General features: G+C 41.9%; 2 protein-coding genes across 4 annotated transcripts in view; both read left to right on the forward strand.

Annotated features, from left to right (window-relative positions):
• The first annotated feature begins 2,255 nt into the window (after nucleotides 1-2,255).
• LOC116331765 (transmembrane protein 250) lies at nucleotides 2,256-4,649 on the forward strand. Its single transcript, XM_031754551.2, has 2 exons — nucleotides 2,256-2,433; nucleotides 2,684-4,649. Exon 2 carries the CDS (start codon nucleotides 2,841-2,843, stop codon nucleotides 3,258-3,260), a length of 420 nt encoding a protein of 139 aa, XP_031610411.1. The 5' UTR covers nucleotides 2,256-2,433; nucleotides 2,684-2,840; the 3' UTR covers nucleotides 3,261-4,649.
• Nucleotides 4,390-19,288, forward strand: part of LOC116331694 (nucleus accumbens-associated protein 2) — a 35,132-nt gene continuing 20,233 nt past the window's right edge. Inside the window, exon 1 of one of the 3 annotated variants that reach the window (XM_039614505.1) lies at nucleotides 4,390-4,491. The gene's annotated coding sequence lies outside the window, so the exon portion shown is untranslated. Of the gene's footprint in view, nucleotides 4,492-8,202; nucleotides 8,638-12,288; nucleotides 12,539-19,288 lie in introns of those variants that run through there. The other 2 variants (XM_039614506.1, XM_039614509.1) reach the window with 2 other exon arrangements.

Genomic DNA, 19,288 nt, shown 5'->3' on the forward strand with positions numbered 1-19,288 from the left:
TTACTAAAATCAATCATAATGCGAAAGAAAAGCACACAGATTCATATATTCAGCCTCGGTGACAGCTTTATGTTTGTTTGATTAAATATTATAGGTTTGTTTTTCTAATGTTGCATAATACACCTTTAAATTCTCAGCAAAGTGACCCAGATCCCTATTAACAACTGTAATAAACGCCTTTAAAAAAATAAAAAAATACCCCTGCATTTATTATGACTTATGGTCACCTGCTGCCATCTGGCTTGCTGACAGATACCAGAGATGTAATCCTTGGGCTCACCAATAAATCTACCCAGTGAAGGTTACGTGATATACAGAGAGACTTGACCATGTTTATGTGGCACACAGCTTATGAGGACGTGCAAATGGACATGCATAGCAACATTGTGTTTGGTTTGCAGACTGCCCTTTATGGCGTCTTTTTACTAAAACGGCCGCAAGTCACAGGACTCCAATTTGCTGGCTTCTGTAAAACACAGGTTTAATAGGTCAAGGTAAACTAATGCAGTCTAATGCAACAGTCCTAAATGGTAGCTTTTATTGCATTTGGTGTGGTAAACAGCACACCAATCAGATGTTATTGTGATTTTAAATATATATATTATTTAGCAGTATTCAGAAAGGCTGAAAATACTTTTTTTAATGCACTAGCAGTGTTCTTGTAGTTTTATATTTTCATTGACATTACTTTACTCACATTGTTATTATTTTGATTATAATAGGGGGGTATTTGTCAAGGGCAAGATTTAAGGAATTCAGAATATTTGTGAACACATCTGATTAATGAGACACCCAGGTGACTGTGAACATACAGTTAGGTACAGCATTTCTTGCAGTTTTGCTCTATAAACCACCACAGTGGATTTCAAATCATACAATATGTGACTGTGACTGAAGTGCAGATTTTACGCGTTAATTCAAGGAGTTTTATGCAAAATTCTGCATGAACTTTTTAGAACTGCAACCAGTTTTATACGCAGTCCTCCATTTTCAGATGCTCGAATTTAATCGGCCAAACTCACATCAATGTTTATCTCTTATGATCATTTTGGTGTTAGTTAATCTGGGTTTCATCTGTCCAAAGTTTGCTTGTTTGTTTTTCAGAACTGTGCTGACAAAGTTTCCGACAAATATCTTGATGCATTCTCAATCATCCAGGAAAGTAATTTGCATAATTATGATTAAGGAACTGACCTCACAGCCCATTGTTCCTTCAGTGGGCTGGTTTCAGTCATTATGCAAATGTACTGGTTATAAGGTTTGGGGAAACCTGCAGTCAGCTGAGACTGAAGAAGTCACTTGGATGAGTGACAAAACGTTTCTCCCACAAAACGCTACGTCCAGATGAACAGATTCAACTTTTGGAGATTTCCGACAAATACAATCTTCCTTCCTTCCTTCCTAGTCTTGAGTGTAACCAGTGTTTTGCACTTTGCTGCAAACCCTGTATTTCCATTCATGAAGGCATCTCTCTACTTTAGACATCGACAATTATGCGCCTACCTCCTTGTGGGAGTTCTTGACTTGTGCAGTGGTTTTTCTTAACCATGGAAAGAATTCTGTCATCATGCACTGTAGTTACCGTCTGTAATCTTTCACACCTTTTGGCATTGCTGACCATTTCTTGAGGATGTACTAGATTTTTTTTTTTAACTTGGCCACTCCATATATATATATTATGTAAAAAAAAAAAAAAAGGAAAACAACCTTGAATTAAAACTGAAACACTGCACTTCAATCACATATTATCATTGCTAATTTACAATCCACTGTGATGGTGTACAGAGGCAAAACAACAAAAAAAATGTCTTTTTTTCTAGCAAAAAAAGAAAGAAAGAAAAACATAATAAAATGGTGATGTGATATTTCCTGGACCTTATTTGCACACTGTAAGGACTGTAACATATCCAGGAACTGCGTGCTGCTTTTCTAAACGTTATTCATGCTGAAGAAATGTGGTCTAAAGGCCAAACGGTGGTGAAACTGTGACCCTTGAAGTTAGCTTAAACTAATATGATTCGCCTTCGAGTTGTAGTAGGCCTACACACATATCTGCAGTCGACATATTGCGCAAACCATACGTAATACTTGCTTAATATGTGGTTGCTAAAATAACTGCAAAGCAGCTGAACATTACATACGAGCAAACAAGCACAAATCTAAACCAAGCTCCTTTTCTTGAGGAGCACTTCCCCTTTAAGTCGGCTTCTGCCGTCACAGCAGGATGACTCGTATATTTTGCGACAGGACGTAAACGCACCGGCTCGCTGCCGCCTTCACGGTTTATCTTGAGAAAGAAAAAAATAGGAAAATAAAGCTTGTATGCATGTTGCTGGAAAATTTAAATAATGTGATGCAATCCTCTGGACGTATGCGAGTCAAACAGCCGTGATATTTTGTTTTGTTGTGGAGGAAGACGTCTCGGTGTTTCATGTAAGATTCTGCACTGTTACTTATCTCTAGACCACAATATGAAGAAAGGATGCTTTGGGGTTGCATATAATGTGCTGTGGCTATGGTTTAATCATCCAAGTATGATCACTAGCTTAATTTTTTAAATATACATAGGTCTTTTTCAACCTGCATATCTATGGGTATTGTGTATAAGCTTGCCTTTCTTGTAGGTGTGTGTGCCGTTTGAATGTGCATTTAAAAGCATATTAACCATCTAATTTCTTCACAGAGCCTTGTTCCATTTTTAAAGAGAACCCCTGACTAACAGCAGAGGGAAGGGAGCATCCTGGATCGCCTCCCCATGAAGCTAACTGCCTCCCCTGAAGCGGCTTTCACATCTGGATCAAGGACTCCAGTGCACTTTGTCGGGCTCCTGTAGCCCATCCATGCCTGTGATCCCCATCCCACGGCGGGTGCGCAGTTTCCATGGCCCCCACACCACCTGCATGCACTCGGCCTGTGGGTCGGCACACACTTCCAAGCTAGTGCGGACTAAGTACAATAACTTTGACCTGTACCTGCGCTCACGCTGCATGTACAGCTTCCTCCGCTTCCTCCTCTACTTTGGCTGCAGCCTGCTGACCTCTCTGCTCTGGGTGTCGCTTTCTGCGCTCTTCTTCCTGCAGTACATCAGCGTGCGTGTGCTCCTGCGCCTGCAATACAAGCTGTCTGTCATCCTGCTTTTGCTGGGGCACCGGCGACTGGACTTGGGTGTGCTTAATGACCTGATTATATACAGCATGCAGATCACCATGTTTCTGGTGGGGGGACTCGGCTGGTGCTTAATGGTGTTCGTGGATATGTAGCTCTGTCATGAGAAACATGATAAATGTGGCGTGTGATGTGAAAGTTTTGCACTCAAATACTTATATTTGACTCGGCTCTAGTCAGAAAAGGCGCAAAATCTCATTTGGTTTATTGTAGATAAGGTTAAAATCCAATAAGAAGCATCAGAAGCATTGATGCGATCTTTAAACCAGTCTGCGTGGCTTAAACATAGTTGTTCTTTTAAAAAATGTCAGTCCTACATACTTCAGAGAAGTTAGAAATGTCAAAAATGAGAGTGAGACTTGTGACTTTATATGAAGTTATTCTTGTATTTTGTGCCATTTGTAAAACGTCTTAATGGACTTTAAAGGACATCTCATCTAGGAATGTGTTTGTTGCATGGAGGAGTGACTTAACAGATGACTGATGTGCATCGTGACTGTGGATGCAGGTCAGTGATCTGTGTCACAAAAAAGTCATGCTAGAGCACAAAGTGGATGTCATGATACTGTGTATGAATCGGTGCATTTAACTGATGTAGTGTATAAATAAAATTACAATGTAAAATAGAAAGCACAGTTTAAAAAAAAAAAAAAAAGAAGTTGACTGACTCCACCTGATAAATAGAAAAAAAAACTTCCCTGGATTCAAATTTGGCCACTGTCTGTCGATTTGGTGCTTGAACCCTTTGCACACTCCTGTGATTTTTAGAATTCTCCTTGGAAGTCTTGTTCCCACCCGAATCTGGGATGTGCACTGGATCTTCTTCACTATGTCAAAACAGTGACGCTTTACTCTGAGTTAGAGTTTAAGGAAGCGTTCAAAGTAATAAAAATCCAAATCTGGTGAGGAGGGCAGACGGAAAGCCACAACTGTGTTGGTATGACCAAAAAAAACCCAGCTTTGAGGTCGCTTGTGCTGAATGTCCTCCCTTAGACAGCTTAAGACATTACAGTACATATTTCTGTTGACAGTCTGACTCCTGGGGGAGGGGAGAGGAGGCGAACTCATGGTGCACAACCTCGTGAGTGACAGGAAATAAGCAACACCTGTGCTCCTAGTTGCAACCAGCCTTCAGGCTTGGTCTCATAGCTAGATGACAGATGATGACACAGGTATTGACGTTCCCTGTCTGCGCGAGTTTAAAGCCCGTGGAGGGGGGCGAGTGTTTAAAACGTAGGACTTCCAGAGAGCAATCTGAAAATAGCAGGAGTCCTGTAAGTGATGGAGAGGTGAACAAGAAGATGGCAGTGGCCAAATTAAAATCAGGTAAGGTGTTTTGGGAGTTTTTTGCCTTGAATGTGCTGCATCAGAAAGTTTTTGTTGTGTTTTTTATATGTTTTGGGCAAAATAGGGCAAAGGGTATAGCCTGAGTCACAAACATTTTTTTTTTTAAAGCTGTTTAATAAATTCTTTTTTGTCCATGAGCTGGTTTGTGCTTTACAATGCATGGCCAAATGAATGTGTTTACTGTGTAGTCTAACACTCATGACGGCATGCCTCGAGCTGTGTCATAAGAGTGTGTGACAGTTCAAACTGAGAACGGCTTTGGGTCAAGTGTTCAATCAGTCGTTCTTCACATGGTCTCGGAGCTGCTCTGACAGACTTCTCTGTTTAGCTTCCTCCAGCACGCAAACACCAACCACAACTAGATCCTGCTGTTTGTGCCAAGCATAACAATGGAGATGGCTGTGCCCCAATCACCTTATATAGCCTCATTTTCACATGGCATGAAGTATGCCTTACTGGAACTAATGAAGGCACTGAAATGTGCGCTTTAATTCTAAACCTGGGTTTGCTTTGAAGATTTTAACTATTTTTTTGTTCTTGTCATGCATAAGCATTAGGTTGGATAGCCATGATTAGGAAAGCATGCAAAAGAGGATGGAAGTACAGAGTACCAACTTTAGATTTGAACTTTCAACACAGTGGCTGGTGGGCTGACTGAGACATGCTTCAGACCCACAAGGCCCCGGGCTATAAATGGCTAATCAGAGCAACAATAAGCTTTTGTTCATTGGATCAACACATCATATGCCTCATGTTCTGAGCCAGGTCAATCTGACAGCCTGAATTACACAGAGAACTAGAGAACATGAATTGTCCCGTGATGCCAACATAGCTCTTTAGGTGGGCTTGATGATTAAGTCAGTCACTGTTCAGTTTCATTTCTTCATTCTTTATGAAAAGCTGAATTTTTTTGCTTAGTCTGAATGACTTGTCAGTTTCACCGACATTTGCGTTTGTTTCCTTTTTTCCAGCTCTTATCTTGAACTTTTAACCCGGCCTTTATGAGAAACGAGAATATGGAAATGCGTACGAAACACAAGATCAGGTTTTGTTGTTGGTGCAGAAAGTAAAATATCGTGTGTCAACATTCAGCTTTGCAAAATGACAGTTTACTGGAGCAAACAGCAAAAGCTGTCATTTAATTAGGCTACACTTAGGGCTTTTACTGGTTTGGCTGGGCTGTAAGCCACAACTGGGAAAAACAAAAGTCCTTGTAAAAATGAATGACAATAGGTGTGTGCTTAAATAATAAAAGATCATTATGACCCGAACTTTAGGAATATTAAAGTCCTACCACAGACTTTTATAACATATATAAACGTATATACGCTTATGCTGAAGTAACACAGGACTAAGAGTTATTCGTCATCATGGAATAGGTTAGTATATGTAGCAATGATTGTTGAGGAAACTAATCGAAATACCTTTAAATCTTACACTAACTGTCCTCTTTACTAGCTAAATCTTGCTAGTGCTGGGTTGGACCCCGTTTTGCCAGCAGAAAATGTAATTCTTCACAGTACAGATTCAACAAGGTGCTGAAAACATTTCTCCAACTGTCATGACTACTGCTGTATTGTACTCATTAAAGTGAGTACAGTAAACTCATTGCCATGTTCAAGAAACCAGTTTCAGATGATTTGTTATAAAGGGGCAGCACGGTGGCACGGTGGTTAGCACTGTTGCCGCACAGCAAGAAGGTCCTGAGTTCAATTCCACCGTCAGGCCGGGGTATTTCTGTGTGGAGTTTGCATGTTCTCCCCGTGTTTGCGTGGGTTCCCTCCGGGTACTCCGGCTTCCTCCCACCGTCCAAAGACATGCAGTTTGAGGGGATAGGTTAATTGGATAATCCAAATTGTCACTAGGTGTGAATGTGAGCGTGAATGGTTGTCTGTCCCTGTGTGTTGGCCCTGCGACAGACTGGCGACCTGTCCAGGGTGTACCCCGCCTCTCGCCCTATGACAGCTGGGATAGGCTCCAGCGCCCCCCGCGACCCTGGAAAGGATAAGCAGAAGCGAATGGATGGATGTTTATTAAAGGCGAAAAATCCATTTTTGAGTGCAGCAGTTAGATATCTACACTCGTTCTACTTAGTTTCACAAAGATACATACAATTACTGCATTAATATTTTCTGTTTTTCTCTCTTCTGGCCTCTAAAGATAATCCAGCCACCCTATAAAATTAATTAAGTGGTTTAAGAGGTCACCAGAGGTCACCAGTCATTAGGATACTACTACAACTTAGGAGGCTACTTTTTAAAAAATGTGTGACTATGCAAATAAAAAGGGAGAAGAACGACTGACTCATATATATTTTGTAAGTAAATGTACTTGTAACTGTAAACTCATGTTACATCATACAGCCCTCTTTGCAGGCCAGATCAGTGAAACTAAAGGATGGTGGTTGAATTGAGGAAGGCGAATATGAAAAAGATAGTTCCAAGTGGATTGAGATATTTATTCATGCGGGGATTATCTCTCTCATGCTACAGAGGAAATACAAAAGACACAGCCTCTCCACATTTACATTTGTACCCGCTGTTGCTCCATACATCTGGTACCACAGAAGTTTATCTCACAGAGAGCCTTCTCTTTGCTGGGATCCTCCTGACCTGTACTCTCCCAGTGATGCTGGTGCCATTACAGAAACAAATATGTCATGTATGCTCACATACAATAACAGCTTTATTACAAAAACCAGTACTATATGTTAACCCTGCAAACATAGATGTGTGTGTGTGTGTGTGTGTGTGTGTGTGTTTTATCTAGAATAAAAGGTGAAAGGAAACTCAACCCAACAAAGTGTAATGTTACAGAAAAAGTTCTGGTAGATCATTGCACAGACTAATTATACTATCCTGTAATTATAAATTGAGTATATAAAGTTTTCATTAATTCACAGAAAATGTCCTTGGCAATCAGTGTTGGGGTCTTTATCAATAGGAAAAGCTCTAAAACTTGTGAAAATACAGTTAAAAGTTCAAAATCTATGCAGTCCTTTTACATTTTCTAAAGAAGTCTAGTGGGCCGGATTCTAGTCTTTACATGGCCAGTTCTGGCCCCTGGGCCTTATGCTTGACATCCCTGATATATGTGTGTATGTATGAACTACAGTTAAAATCACTAAAACGCCTGGTAAAATCACTGATTTTAATTGCTATTGCAGTGTATAAATTTACAAGTGAAAAGTAAAAATGTGATTGGACGATCATAAAATAACTCAAGTCAATACGGTAAATATAGTATAACATTGTGAAAAATCTAAATAAACGAATATGGCGATTTCATGTGGTAGACTGGAGGCTCCTGCAGTGATTTATCGTGCTGTGACACCGTGATACAGGCCTGCAGTAAAGAAAAGTTGACTTGAGGTCACACCGCCAGCAGTTGGCGCTTATAATTTAGCAGAACGGCACACATGCGCATCATGTAGCCCGGACTGTCATCGCATAATGACACGTGAAGTAACCACACATGTAGACGACACCGAATGGGGTCTCATTGAGCCGTGCAACCCTCCCCTGCCCTACTTATAGCCCCCCAAATGTGCTCCCAAGTGTGTTGTCTTTTCAGGAACACGTTAGTGGCGGGGTGGAGGCGCGCGAACCTGTCCGGTGAGCTCGTTAAAAAGTGTTCCGCAGCAGTCTACACCTTTAAAGCCCGCAGAGTGCAGCGGGTTCATGTGTCCGTGAAGGCGCACGATATGACCGACCGCTGCTGCCGACAGCCCGTTTGCCGCGTAGACTACAGTAGGACAGAGTACCTACAGTAACCTGGCGGGTCCAAAAATGTCTGTGTCTTTAAAAAGAACTATTTGCCGAGTGCTGCATGATGTCAGGCTGCATGCAGTCCGTATACTGTTCATGTGAGCTGCGTTTACTTCCTGCAAAGGGACAGAAGCGGGCAGAGAAAGAGAGAGTGGGATAGAGATGGGGAACGAGCGGCCGGAGATAAAGTGAAAGAGTGAGCCAGCGGACGAAGGGAAACCGGGGCCTGCTTCTTCTTCTTCTTTTCTTTAGAAAAACTAAAAACTAAAAACAAACGCCTCCCAAACTTTATAGGCTATAAGAAGAGAAAGCCTGCCACATCTGGGCCAGCTGATTTTATGGAATAGCGACGCATCGGGTAAATATATCCCCCCCCCCCCCTTCTGTCTCTCTCTATCTCTCTCTTGGCTTGATATTTACTGAGCCTGATTCGTATGACGCATAGGTTTTACCATGCAGTACTCGTTTCTCCCTCTCTCTTCATTGCTTTTTTTTTTTTTTTTTTTTTTTTTTTTTAAATATTATTTATTTATTTTTGCCGGTCGGAATTTCAGTTATTACGGCCACCTAAAACTAAGTTAGCGCCTTAAACTTTACGAAGTCACGTCGGAAAATGTGTAACTGTACCACGCGCCTCTGAAGGAATTTAATCAGGCTGATAGTAGTTGTAGTTTCTCACCCTAACCTCTTCTACCCCCCCCCCCCCCAACACCCAAAATTTGCAGTCTAATGATAATGTTGGCCATTGCTCTTAACCACAGGAACTGGTGTTGTCATTAGTTTCAACTGTACTGAGTGGTGAAAGTGGCAAGCTATTATCGGTCTTGCGTCACGATGAGGTTAAAAAAAAAAGAAAAAAGATAAATCTCCACCCATAATGCATCTATTGTAATGCTATAGATTTCAGGTCGGATGGATGGAGGTACTGGTGTTGCAGACATGATTTTATTGGTTGTAGTCGCTAAAAAAGAAAATCTATAGAATATCAGCTTACATTTTCATGACTGTTGTTTCTTTTTGGGGGGGTTATTTTTCGGCTAGAGTCTGGTTTTAACACTTGGCCTCTTTGGCTGACCCACTGGCTAGGTTAGAAAGGTACATGGCTGTTAAAAAAAGTGGGGATGAGGGGGCTCTGAAGTTTATGTTTGGCATATATGGGTTGGGAAAAAAATATATGTATATACGTTATTTGTGCATGCTGTTGAGTCAAATCTGTCAGCCGTGGTTCCATTTACCTTACTTGAACCCCCAGCAGGAGCCATCTGGCTATACATACAAAACAACAACACCCCCCACCCCCCTCTTCTCTCTCTTCTCCTTGTGTACATGGGTGCAGTGTGTGGCTACCCGGCATGTAGCTTGTGGTAGTTTTCTTCATTTCCTGTCACTTTTCCTCCCCCAGCACACACGCGTTCTCTCTGTCGCTGTAATTATTATTGTCTAGTCCACTGGTGAGTCAATTGTTTGTTTCTTAAGAAGACAAAATGCCTTTTTTTCTTTAAAAAAATCTTAGACACATTTTGTCTTACTTTTATGATAACGTGGCAAAAAGTTAAGCAATGCAGCCTACTTTATATTAAGCTTCCGTGTCCTCAACAGGTGACACTCAGGTGGGGTTATTAGGTGAATGAACCCTTTCAAACTGCAGTGTAACTTTATGTTTTAACACCCATCTGTTTCTGCGTATATATAAATATATACCCTGTGGATATAAGAAGGTGTGAAGGTGCATTGCACTAATTTTAAGCTGCCCTTTTAAATCATTATGCATCCATAGGTGTACCTGGTTGCCCTAAGACAACACAGAGACAGATTTTTATGAGGGCAGTTTATCATACCCTCCCTTCATTACAAGGAAATCGGTTCACAGTAATGTTAGCTCACGCTGCCAAGTTTTTATGTCCAGCCTTTAAGATAACATACATGGAAAATGGGAGCCTTTTTTTTCCTCGTTCTTTCTTTCGCTCTGAACGGAGGCCCTCCGACACCAGTGGTCTTTGATTTGGGCATCTGCCAAAGGGTTCTGATGGCTCTCAACAGCTGTATTTGTCTGTGTGTGTGTGTGTGTGTGTGTGTGTGTATGTGCGCGTGTGTGTGAGAGAGAAAGTGTGTATGCATTTGCGTGTGTCAGTGAGTGGGTTAGTGTACGTATGTGTGTGCCTCTGTGTGTGCTCTAGCTGTGTCCTGGGATGCCCTTCCTCCATAGGCCTCTCTCTATACAGCATTCCACAAGGGGGCCGGGGGCTGTGCGTGTAGGGAGTGTCAAGGAGAGAGCGAGAGAGATTCAATAAATAAAACTGATGTGGACACGCTGACAGAGAAAAGGCCGAAGGAGAGGGGAAACGGTGAGATTCTTTCCTCATCGCTTGTCAGACCTTTAAATTAAAAGGTGCTCTGCAGGAAAATGGACGTTCCCAGTAAATTCCTCTGTAGATGTGCAAGAGATTTGGGGGTGGCGTTAACTTCATCAGTGTGTAAAGCAGTCATAGAAAGCCACCTGGAGGTGATTTCCCCTGTTATTTCTTACACAGCAAATATTTAAGTAGGGTTAATCCCAAATGTAATTTACAGTAGCACGCTGGTTATCAAACCCTGCAGCTGCTGGCTTTAAAGATCATCTTAACTGCAGATTTGTACCCTGGCTTTATTAAAGAAAAACCAAACAAGGGCACTGTCGACTAGATGAAAAATCAGCAACCATCTCTAGCGCTGCTTCATTTACTGTGTGCACGTGCGCATGCGTGTATGCATGTGCGCATGTTCGCCCTCATGCTTGGCGCACTTTCCTCTGTGTATGCGTGTAAACTTGTGTGGGGAGTGTGTTTATGTGTCTATGATTTTCCTTTCCTGAGACAAGCATGAGTCATTGCTGATGGTATGCGATACCAACAGTCATACATTGTATTCTCATAGGTTACTTCTGTGCTTTCTTGGTAACACACATGCTACTTGTTCGAGTTAAACCCCGATGGACGAAAAAAACCTGCTCCTACTGGTATGTTCAGGCATGTAGGCTACTGTTCATGGAATTGAGGTTTAAGCAGTTAAGGGTAACTGTGAAGACATGGCATTTCTAGTAAGCGTTCAGGAATTCTGGGAAAGATACGCATTTTTCCTTTAGCTGAATTTATCTACATACACCAGCACATGGTAATGTCTAATTAAATGTGGAGGTAAGCTTGTTCGTGCTCAGACTTTAACATTCATGCATGTATTTGGATCTTTCTGGGGAACATGCAAGTGTTTTTGCCATGTAGTTTCTCCTCTTTGTGGTGTTTCTAAAGAATACTGGAGTATGACTCCTTCCTCCCTAACCCAGTAGTGCTAACGCTGTAAAATTGACTTTGGTGTTTCTTGCCAACTACATGTGTATGTAGAGGGTAAGTGAGGAAAATAATGTCCTTATGCTAATAGGAAGTGCTTTAAAATAAGCAGTGCCTCACACTGATTCAGTAAGGGAAAGCAGTGGTCTATTTGAGGGCCGGTTAATCCCCTCTTTTTTTGTATTTTGTTCAGATTCCCTATCTGTTTGGTAAGTTTTATCCGTACTTGCTCAGGAAAGGAATCGCCTGTAAAATTGTTGGTAGTTAGATGCATCTTATGTGAGACTCCACCCCTTCCTCAGTGTCTGACTTAAGATTTCACCCTTGATGCTGCCGGACCTTAGCAGGCTTCTGCCTTCAAATGTAAAGCCTCAATTAACGTTGCACACTCCAAATGCAAATTATACCTCAGCTAGGATGACGGCATAAAATGTGCTGTACGGCTAAACAATTTAAATACAGTAGAGGAAACTTAGCATTCTCTGACTTCTGCACAGGCAACTGCCACATGGTAACTCGCTCATTCAATGTGCCATCCCTCTGGGTTTTAGCTTTGCCCTGATACAGCTGTCAGAAGCGGCATGGGCAATTAAGTAAAAGCAAATAATAAAAGTAAGCCTGTCAAAACAGGAATTGGGGAAAGACGTGGAAATTCTAAAAATACAGGCAGGGCATGTATGGTTTTTAAAGCTACGTGTATATGTAGTGTGAACTTTGTTCAGACACGCCGGTGGGATCAGACAAATGCACTGATTGTATTGCCACTCTGGATCAGATGACACCATAAGATGTGAAACTTCCATCAAAGACGTGTAACAGCCTAGCCCGTTTTGACATCACGACCGTCTGGAAAACAACACGGCTCATTCACAGGCACTCCCAATCTAAAGGAAAGAAGCACGAGGGACAGGATTTTTTCTCCTTCATAGCTTGTGGGTATGTAAACACATGTGTATGTGACAACTTCTTTTTGCTAAAAAGAAAGCGGGTTATGTTCTCTTTTAGGGATTAAACAGAATGGCAGCACGGCGATGGAGCCAGAGCTTATGTAATGTGCGCAACTAGCGCAGATAGTGAGAGTAAAACGTGCCGTCACAGTCAGCGCAGACTCGAATGACACAAATAAACACTAGAAGTATACATTCTGAGTTCATGAAAAGCAGGTAAATGCTAAGCAAATTTGTTGGCCCCAGTGACCGGGCTTTGTCCGCATACTTCCTCATCGGTAAGAGTGAAGTTGGGAGTTTCATACATTAAGGTGTGTTTGCTGTTAGCTACAAAAGGTGTTTGCTTAAGTTGTTTTACTCGTTAGGTTCGCTCCCAGTGCATGTGAAGACCTTTAGACTTCATGCTAAAGTCGGCACAAGAAGGTTCACATTTCTTGTCTTGCTTCACCGCTGCTGTTTTACAGCTCAGCTATTAGAGTGGCACACGTTTGCAGCACAAAAGGTATTTGCCAAACCCACTAAACAGGGTTGGGCAGTTCCTCGAATCTCCTGCTCATTTCATATGTAATGAGGCCAAGTTTTTTTCTTGGAAAACACCAGTAGGTTTGGCAGCCTTCCTGCCTCTCTCGAGGAAAACAGATTGACGGATAAGATATATCTTCTGGAGGTATGTGTGGCGTTTTTCTTTCTTTTGTTTTTCTTTAGTACTGTACTAATTTTATTTTGGTATTCCAAAAGCGCACACAGAAATAATAATGCAGCTATGAAAATTTTTCGACACCTATTGTCATTTCCTGTGAACTTACACAACATGCATGTTAGCAAAGGACGAAATAATGCGGGACCAAATGAGAGGGAGAGAGGATCAGCGAAAGCCATTAGGAATCTTGAAATGTTAGTGATTTGGGCCGCTCTGGCTCACTAACTGCTTTTCAGGAAGCCTTCCAAGAATTTAGACAATGAACAGTAAACATGGCATGTTCCTTAGAACAATTCCACATTAGATCTCAGAGATCACGTGTCTGGTTTTTTCTCAGAATCGACTGCCCCCACACCACACTACACTTGCAGATAACTGTAGCAGCTAAATCTCCTGCTCCCTGTGTATGCACTGTACTTACACTTGACAAGGAGCTCTCACAAACTGACAAATGTGCACAATTTCTCCCTCTCTCCCTCTCTCTGTGTCTCAGAGATTTCTTGTAAGTGACATGTTTGGCCGTTGGCATAATGCCTAGCAAGATCACATGGCATGAATGTCGTGCTTGTGTTGTGTATATGTGTGTGTGTGTGTGTGTGTGTGTGTGTGTGTGAGAGAGAGACTGTGCATGTGTGTGTGCATTTGTTCTTGAGTAGAGAAAAAAAAAAACGAAAGGGAGCATGTGCACATTTGATTGTTCCAAGTATTTTCAGCATGAATAGAAGCACGTAGCCATGGCAGAGAATTACAGAGTACCAAGAAGTATGACGAGGATGTGTTTCTGAAACGGTCATGGGATCACATTCTCAAACAGGATGGAGAATCTGATTTTTTTTTTTCCTTGATGGTACTTCATAGTGGATGCACTTTTTCACTTCACTTGTGGCGTTGGGCCGTTCAAAATTCATTAAAGCTGCGTAGCCTTGTAAGGAGGCTTGTGCGGCGAGACCACTTGGATGTTTTCGCTTACAGTATCTCAAACTTTTTTGAGCCACCCCCCCACCACCACCCCCACCCCCCAAACCTCTGACCCTAAATTCTCTTGGAAAGTGCTTGATTATAACTGGAGACAGTAGCAAAAAAAAAACAAGGATTGAAAAGGATTAGAGCAATTTTGTCAGATTCTCAGACTCCCACTGAGGGTACATTAGACTTGCTGTGAAAGTTGAACCTGTAATTCAGAGGATGACGCGCACGCGCACAGTCGCATGCATAAACCCAACAGAATCACACACTCGCACAGGAGTAGACCAGACTGAGAGAGGGAGAGCCAGCGAGAGAGCACCGTGGATGGCATTTATCCTCGCAGCCCCCCACCCCACACACACACACACACACACACACACACACACACACACACACACACACACACACACACACACACACACACACACACAATTTTCCATGCTCTTTCACTGTGTGCTGCGCATAATTAAATTGCTGCAAACTTCAAGCCTCTCTCAAGACTCCTGCCTGTAAACAAAGCTCGCTAATTAGAGCGCAAGGTAATAAGCGAGGGGGAAAGCACCCCCCTCCTCTGTAGTGATGACCTGTCCCGCATGTGCTCTTCATGTCTTAACAGCCGGGACCGAATGCTGGGAGGGGCCAGTGGAAAAAGACAGCAATCCGAGGCGGGTCGTTTTCACAACACAGCCCACCCTCACTCCCTCCCTTTTCCAAAGATAACATGTGCTAGCAATTACTGCTAAATCACAACTTGACTTACCTGATGATTTCGCGACCGTTGGGCAAGATGTAGAAACCCACTTTGATTTCTTGACTTTTTCTTAGGGTTTCAGCTCAATTCAGTTAGATTGTATTTATATAGCACCAAATCGAAAAAGTAGTCACCTCAAGGTGCTTAATATTGTAAAGTAAAGATGCTACAGTAATACAGTGAAAACCCTAATAATCAAATTACCCCCTTTGAGCAAGCACTGGGCGACAGTAGGAAGGAAAAACTCCCTTTTAACAGGAAGAAACCTCCAGCAGAACCAGGCTTAGGGAGGGGCAGGCATCTGCTGGGACCGGTTGAGGGTGAGGGGATGATTGTGTCAATTCTAGGAATTCTTCTTGGCTTGTGACTGTAACGATTAGCCAGTGTTGGGAAACGGAGTGTTAGAAATAGCCGGCTTCATTTTAAAAGTCCAAAAGAAAAGTCTATCCCTTTGCATCCGTAAAGGCCAATCATCATCATGCTTAGCTTGTTTTCTGTTCATACAAAACATGGGGCCATCATCCAGCATATTAGCTGAGATGTGACTTGACTTTTTTTTTTCCAAAGTTCATTGAGTCAAGGTGACCATTACCTCATCTTCGGCCTATCCAAGCAAGACTCTGGCATGTATAGCCTTGACCTACCAGAGTGGTTTCACTGATTCTTATCTAAACCTCAGCAAAAAGCAAATGCTGTAAGCCCATTGGTTCTCACAGCGTGCTCTCTTAAAGCTGCTGCTGGTCGGCTGCAAGACATCATTTGCAGCAAATGCATAAAACGGTTTAAGATAAAAGTTACAATCAAATATAACTGATACAGTTGTTTCTTTCAGAACTAATAAAACAAAGGCGTGGGGTTTTTAGTTACACATTATCTGTCATTGCTCTCGTGTGATCTACAAGTATGTGTGTGCATTGTGTGAGTATTGACAGGGAAAGAGCTCAAAATGGGGGCTATAATAAGGGAAGAGGAAAGCTGCTAATGAAGAATCGCTCTCGACAAGCAAGTCAGTTAAAGATCAAACTAAAACTGCTAAAACGCAACTAGTCTGGTGGGTTTATTGAGATTTCTAACTGGGCTGCAGGATTCTGAAGTTTGAGAAAGGCTGATCTAAGGAGGACAAAAACTCTCTACTCATTAACAATCCTCATGTCCATTAGCAATGTGACTAACCTGGCAGACAGAGAAAAGTATTTTGAAAAAACAAAATTCCAAAAGTGATTTTTCTTTTTCTTAACGCTGTCTCGAGGAATTATATAACTGCATGGCAAAGGACCCATGCATCAAAAGGCAGATCAAACTGATCGGTTCCTGGAAACCTTACATGATGTAAGTGCATTTCCTATATCTGCGTGGCCAACACCTATGCTTCTACACACATTATGTAAACTCCAGGGGATTTTCATGATGTGTGATGGTTATTTCAACGTTCTTTACTCATTTCTTGCCTGAGACAGAGATAAACAAGCGTAGGATCAGCCACAGCCCACTTCAGTGCTTTACCAGTGCGATGAGGTTACCCAAGGTTAAATGCTATTTGAGCACATGTGTGCTAGGCTTGGTATGGTGCTCACTGGAAGGTTCTTAGGTCACAGGAAAGTGTGTGTGTGTGTGTGTGTGCGTGTGTGCGTGTGTGTGCGTGCGTGTGTGTGCGTGTGTGTGTGTGTGTGTGTGTGCGTGTGTGTGTGCGTGTGTGTGTGTGAGAGAGAGAGAGATGTTCGGTTGGGGAAAGGGTGGATGGGGGGGGTTGCGTATAAGGTCTCAAAATAAACGTGTGCTGCTGCTAGACCAAACCATCTTTTGTGATACACTTTTTTTTTTTGGCATGACCTGTGGCCTGTGCTTGGCTTTTCTGATTCTGATATCAAATGCATTTCAGTCCCCTGCTGCTTTATATATTTATTTTTGCCTCTTGTTTGTTTTTTGGTTTTCTTGTTGTTGTTTTTTTTTAAAGTTATCATTCGGTCTGCTCTAATTGAGAAATGTACTTGGGGCACTCACTCGTTGCAGGGACCGCTTTCTCTGTATGCCTTTGTCTGCGTGGGTGTGTTTGCGTGTGCATGTGTGAGTTTGTATACTCCTGTGTGTAGACAGTGGGGCACTGATGCTGAAAGATGCGTCCTCATTTTTGCATTGCACTGGGCTCCTCTGGCAGCCATGTTGGGCTTCTCTGATGTCACACATGTGCCACTGTAGAGCAGTCAGCTCAGACACAGCAGAGCAGTGTGATCAAGACGCTGTGTTTTTTTTTTTTTTTTTTTTTTTTTTTTTTTTTCTCTCCATTTTCTCCAACCCTCTGTCTACCTTTGTGTTGCTCTGTGACTCGCTGGTTTGCTGGGAACTTTTTTTCTTTTTTTTTTGTCATCGAAGATCCCTCGTAGATTGCAATTTTTTATGTAAATTTAAAAAAAGTGGTGGTTTTACTAGGTAGGAGTTTTTTTGTTTTTTAAAAAACAACCGCTTTTACACTTGAAGGTGTGAAGAGCCTTCCAGAGACCTGATCGCGTGTGTTTTAAATTTCTCTCACTTTGCATGCCCCTGTTTGATTGACACCCTCGACGCAGCTGTTATCCACAGGTTTTTTTTCTTAATATGTGCAGAACCTTTTCACTGAAATTGTCTTATGCAATATGTCGCTTGTTTCCAGCAAGTTAAAAACCTCTGAAAAGAACATTTATTTGGACCCTTGGAGACACGTTCACATTTGAAATCTGGAACTGGTCCTCAACCCTTAAATTAGAGTCTGGATAGCAAGATGTAATGTCAATAGCAGACCCTAAATATGTCCACGTTGCTTCTCATTTGTCTTCAGACGATCTCGGTGTTCAGCAAGGCTTGGATCAAAGATTCATTGATTCTGTTGCGTTAGTTCAAACATTGTATTTGTATCTGTTACTACGCTGAAGGCCAAAAAAAAGGATCATAGTCAGTAGAACCAAAAGGAGTTCCTTGAACTAAAACAACAAATACACCTCCTTTTTAAACCATTTGGCTTTGCTGACTAAGAATATTTGGAGACAAAGATGATGATAATAATAATATATATGTGGGTTTTTTAAAAATTTATTTAGTCAGTTTTGTCAGTGAGACGTTGACTTTTATCAAGAATTACTGTTAGAAAACAAGATAAACGCCTACAGACTGAATATGAACAGACACTGAAAAATAACATCTGCAAGTGACGTACCCTCACAGGCCACTTTATTAGGTACACACTAACTCCTAATAATAGGTTGGACACCCCACCACCACCTCCCCACCTTTTTTCTCTACAGAACAACCTTAATTCTTTGTCTCATAGTTTCAGCAAGGTGCTGGAAACATTCCTCTGAGATTTTGGTTTGTGCTGACATGAAAGCATCACACAGTTACTTCAGATTTATCAGCTTTACTTCCTGTGAATCTTTTTTTTTTTTTTTATGTCATATCCCGAAGGTGCTCTATTGGATTGAGATCTGGTGACTGTCGAGGTCATTTGAGTACAGTGAACTCATTATGATTTTCAAGGAAATTGTTTGAGATGATTTGAGCTTTGAGACATGGTGCGTTATCTTACTGTTATCAGAAGATTGGTATAGCGTGGTCATAAAAGGATGGGCATTGTCACCAACAATACTTGGGTAGGCTGGGGTTGCGTTAAAGTTAATGTGTGCCAAAGTTTGCCAAGAAAATATCCCCCACACCATTACGCACCACCACCTGTCTCTACTGTTGATACAAAGCAGGATGGAGCCATGCTTTCATGTTGTTGACACCAAATTCTGGCTTCAACGTCTTAGCTGATTGGAGAGCCACCTGGTGTGGTCTTCTGCTGCTCTAGGCTATCTGCTTTAAGGTGTGTTGCTTTCCTATCTGCTCAAAGCTGTCTGAACATTCTCCTCTGACTTGTCGCCTTTTCACTAAAAGATATTCACGGGATATTTTCTCTTTTTTGGGTAATTCTATTTAAACCTTATAAACTGCTGTGTCTTCTGTCCTGTCTCCCTTTTCTTTTGCTTTTTGTTTCTTGTTTACCCTCACCCGCAACCGGTTGTGGCAGATAGCTGCCGCTCCCACAGCCTTGTCCCACTGGAAATTTCTTCCTTTTAGCAGGAAGAAACTTCCTTTGATCACCTTGTGTAGAACGATCGTCTAACTGCAACAAGGCCTTGAGGTGACTTTTGTTGTGACTTTTTTGTCAAAATTTCTCTGAATTGAATTGTAAGAACAACCATGTCCCATAAATGACCTTTCTTTCCCACTCTGATGCTCAGTTTGGTCTTCAGCAGGTTGTCTTAACCATGTCTAATGCACTGCGTTGCTGCCACGTGACTGGCTGAATA

Source organism: Oreochromis aureus, linkage group 7, assembly GCF_013358895.1.
Source record: "Oreochromis aureus strain Israel breed Guangdong linkage group 7, ZZ_aureus, whole genome shotgun sequence".
NCBI classification, from domain to species: domain Eukaryota; kingdom Metazoa; phylum Chordata; class Actinopteri; order Cichliformes; family Cichlidae; genus Oreochromis; species Oreochromis aureus.

Bases quoted from the DNA above. Each gene is read 5' to 3' on its own strand.
- LOC116331765 (XM_031754551.2), top strand. From the start codon at position 2,841: ATGCCTGTGATCCCCATCCCACGGCGGGTGCGCAGTTTCCATGGCCCC.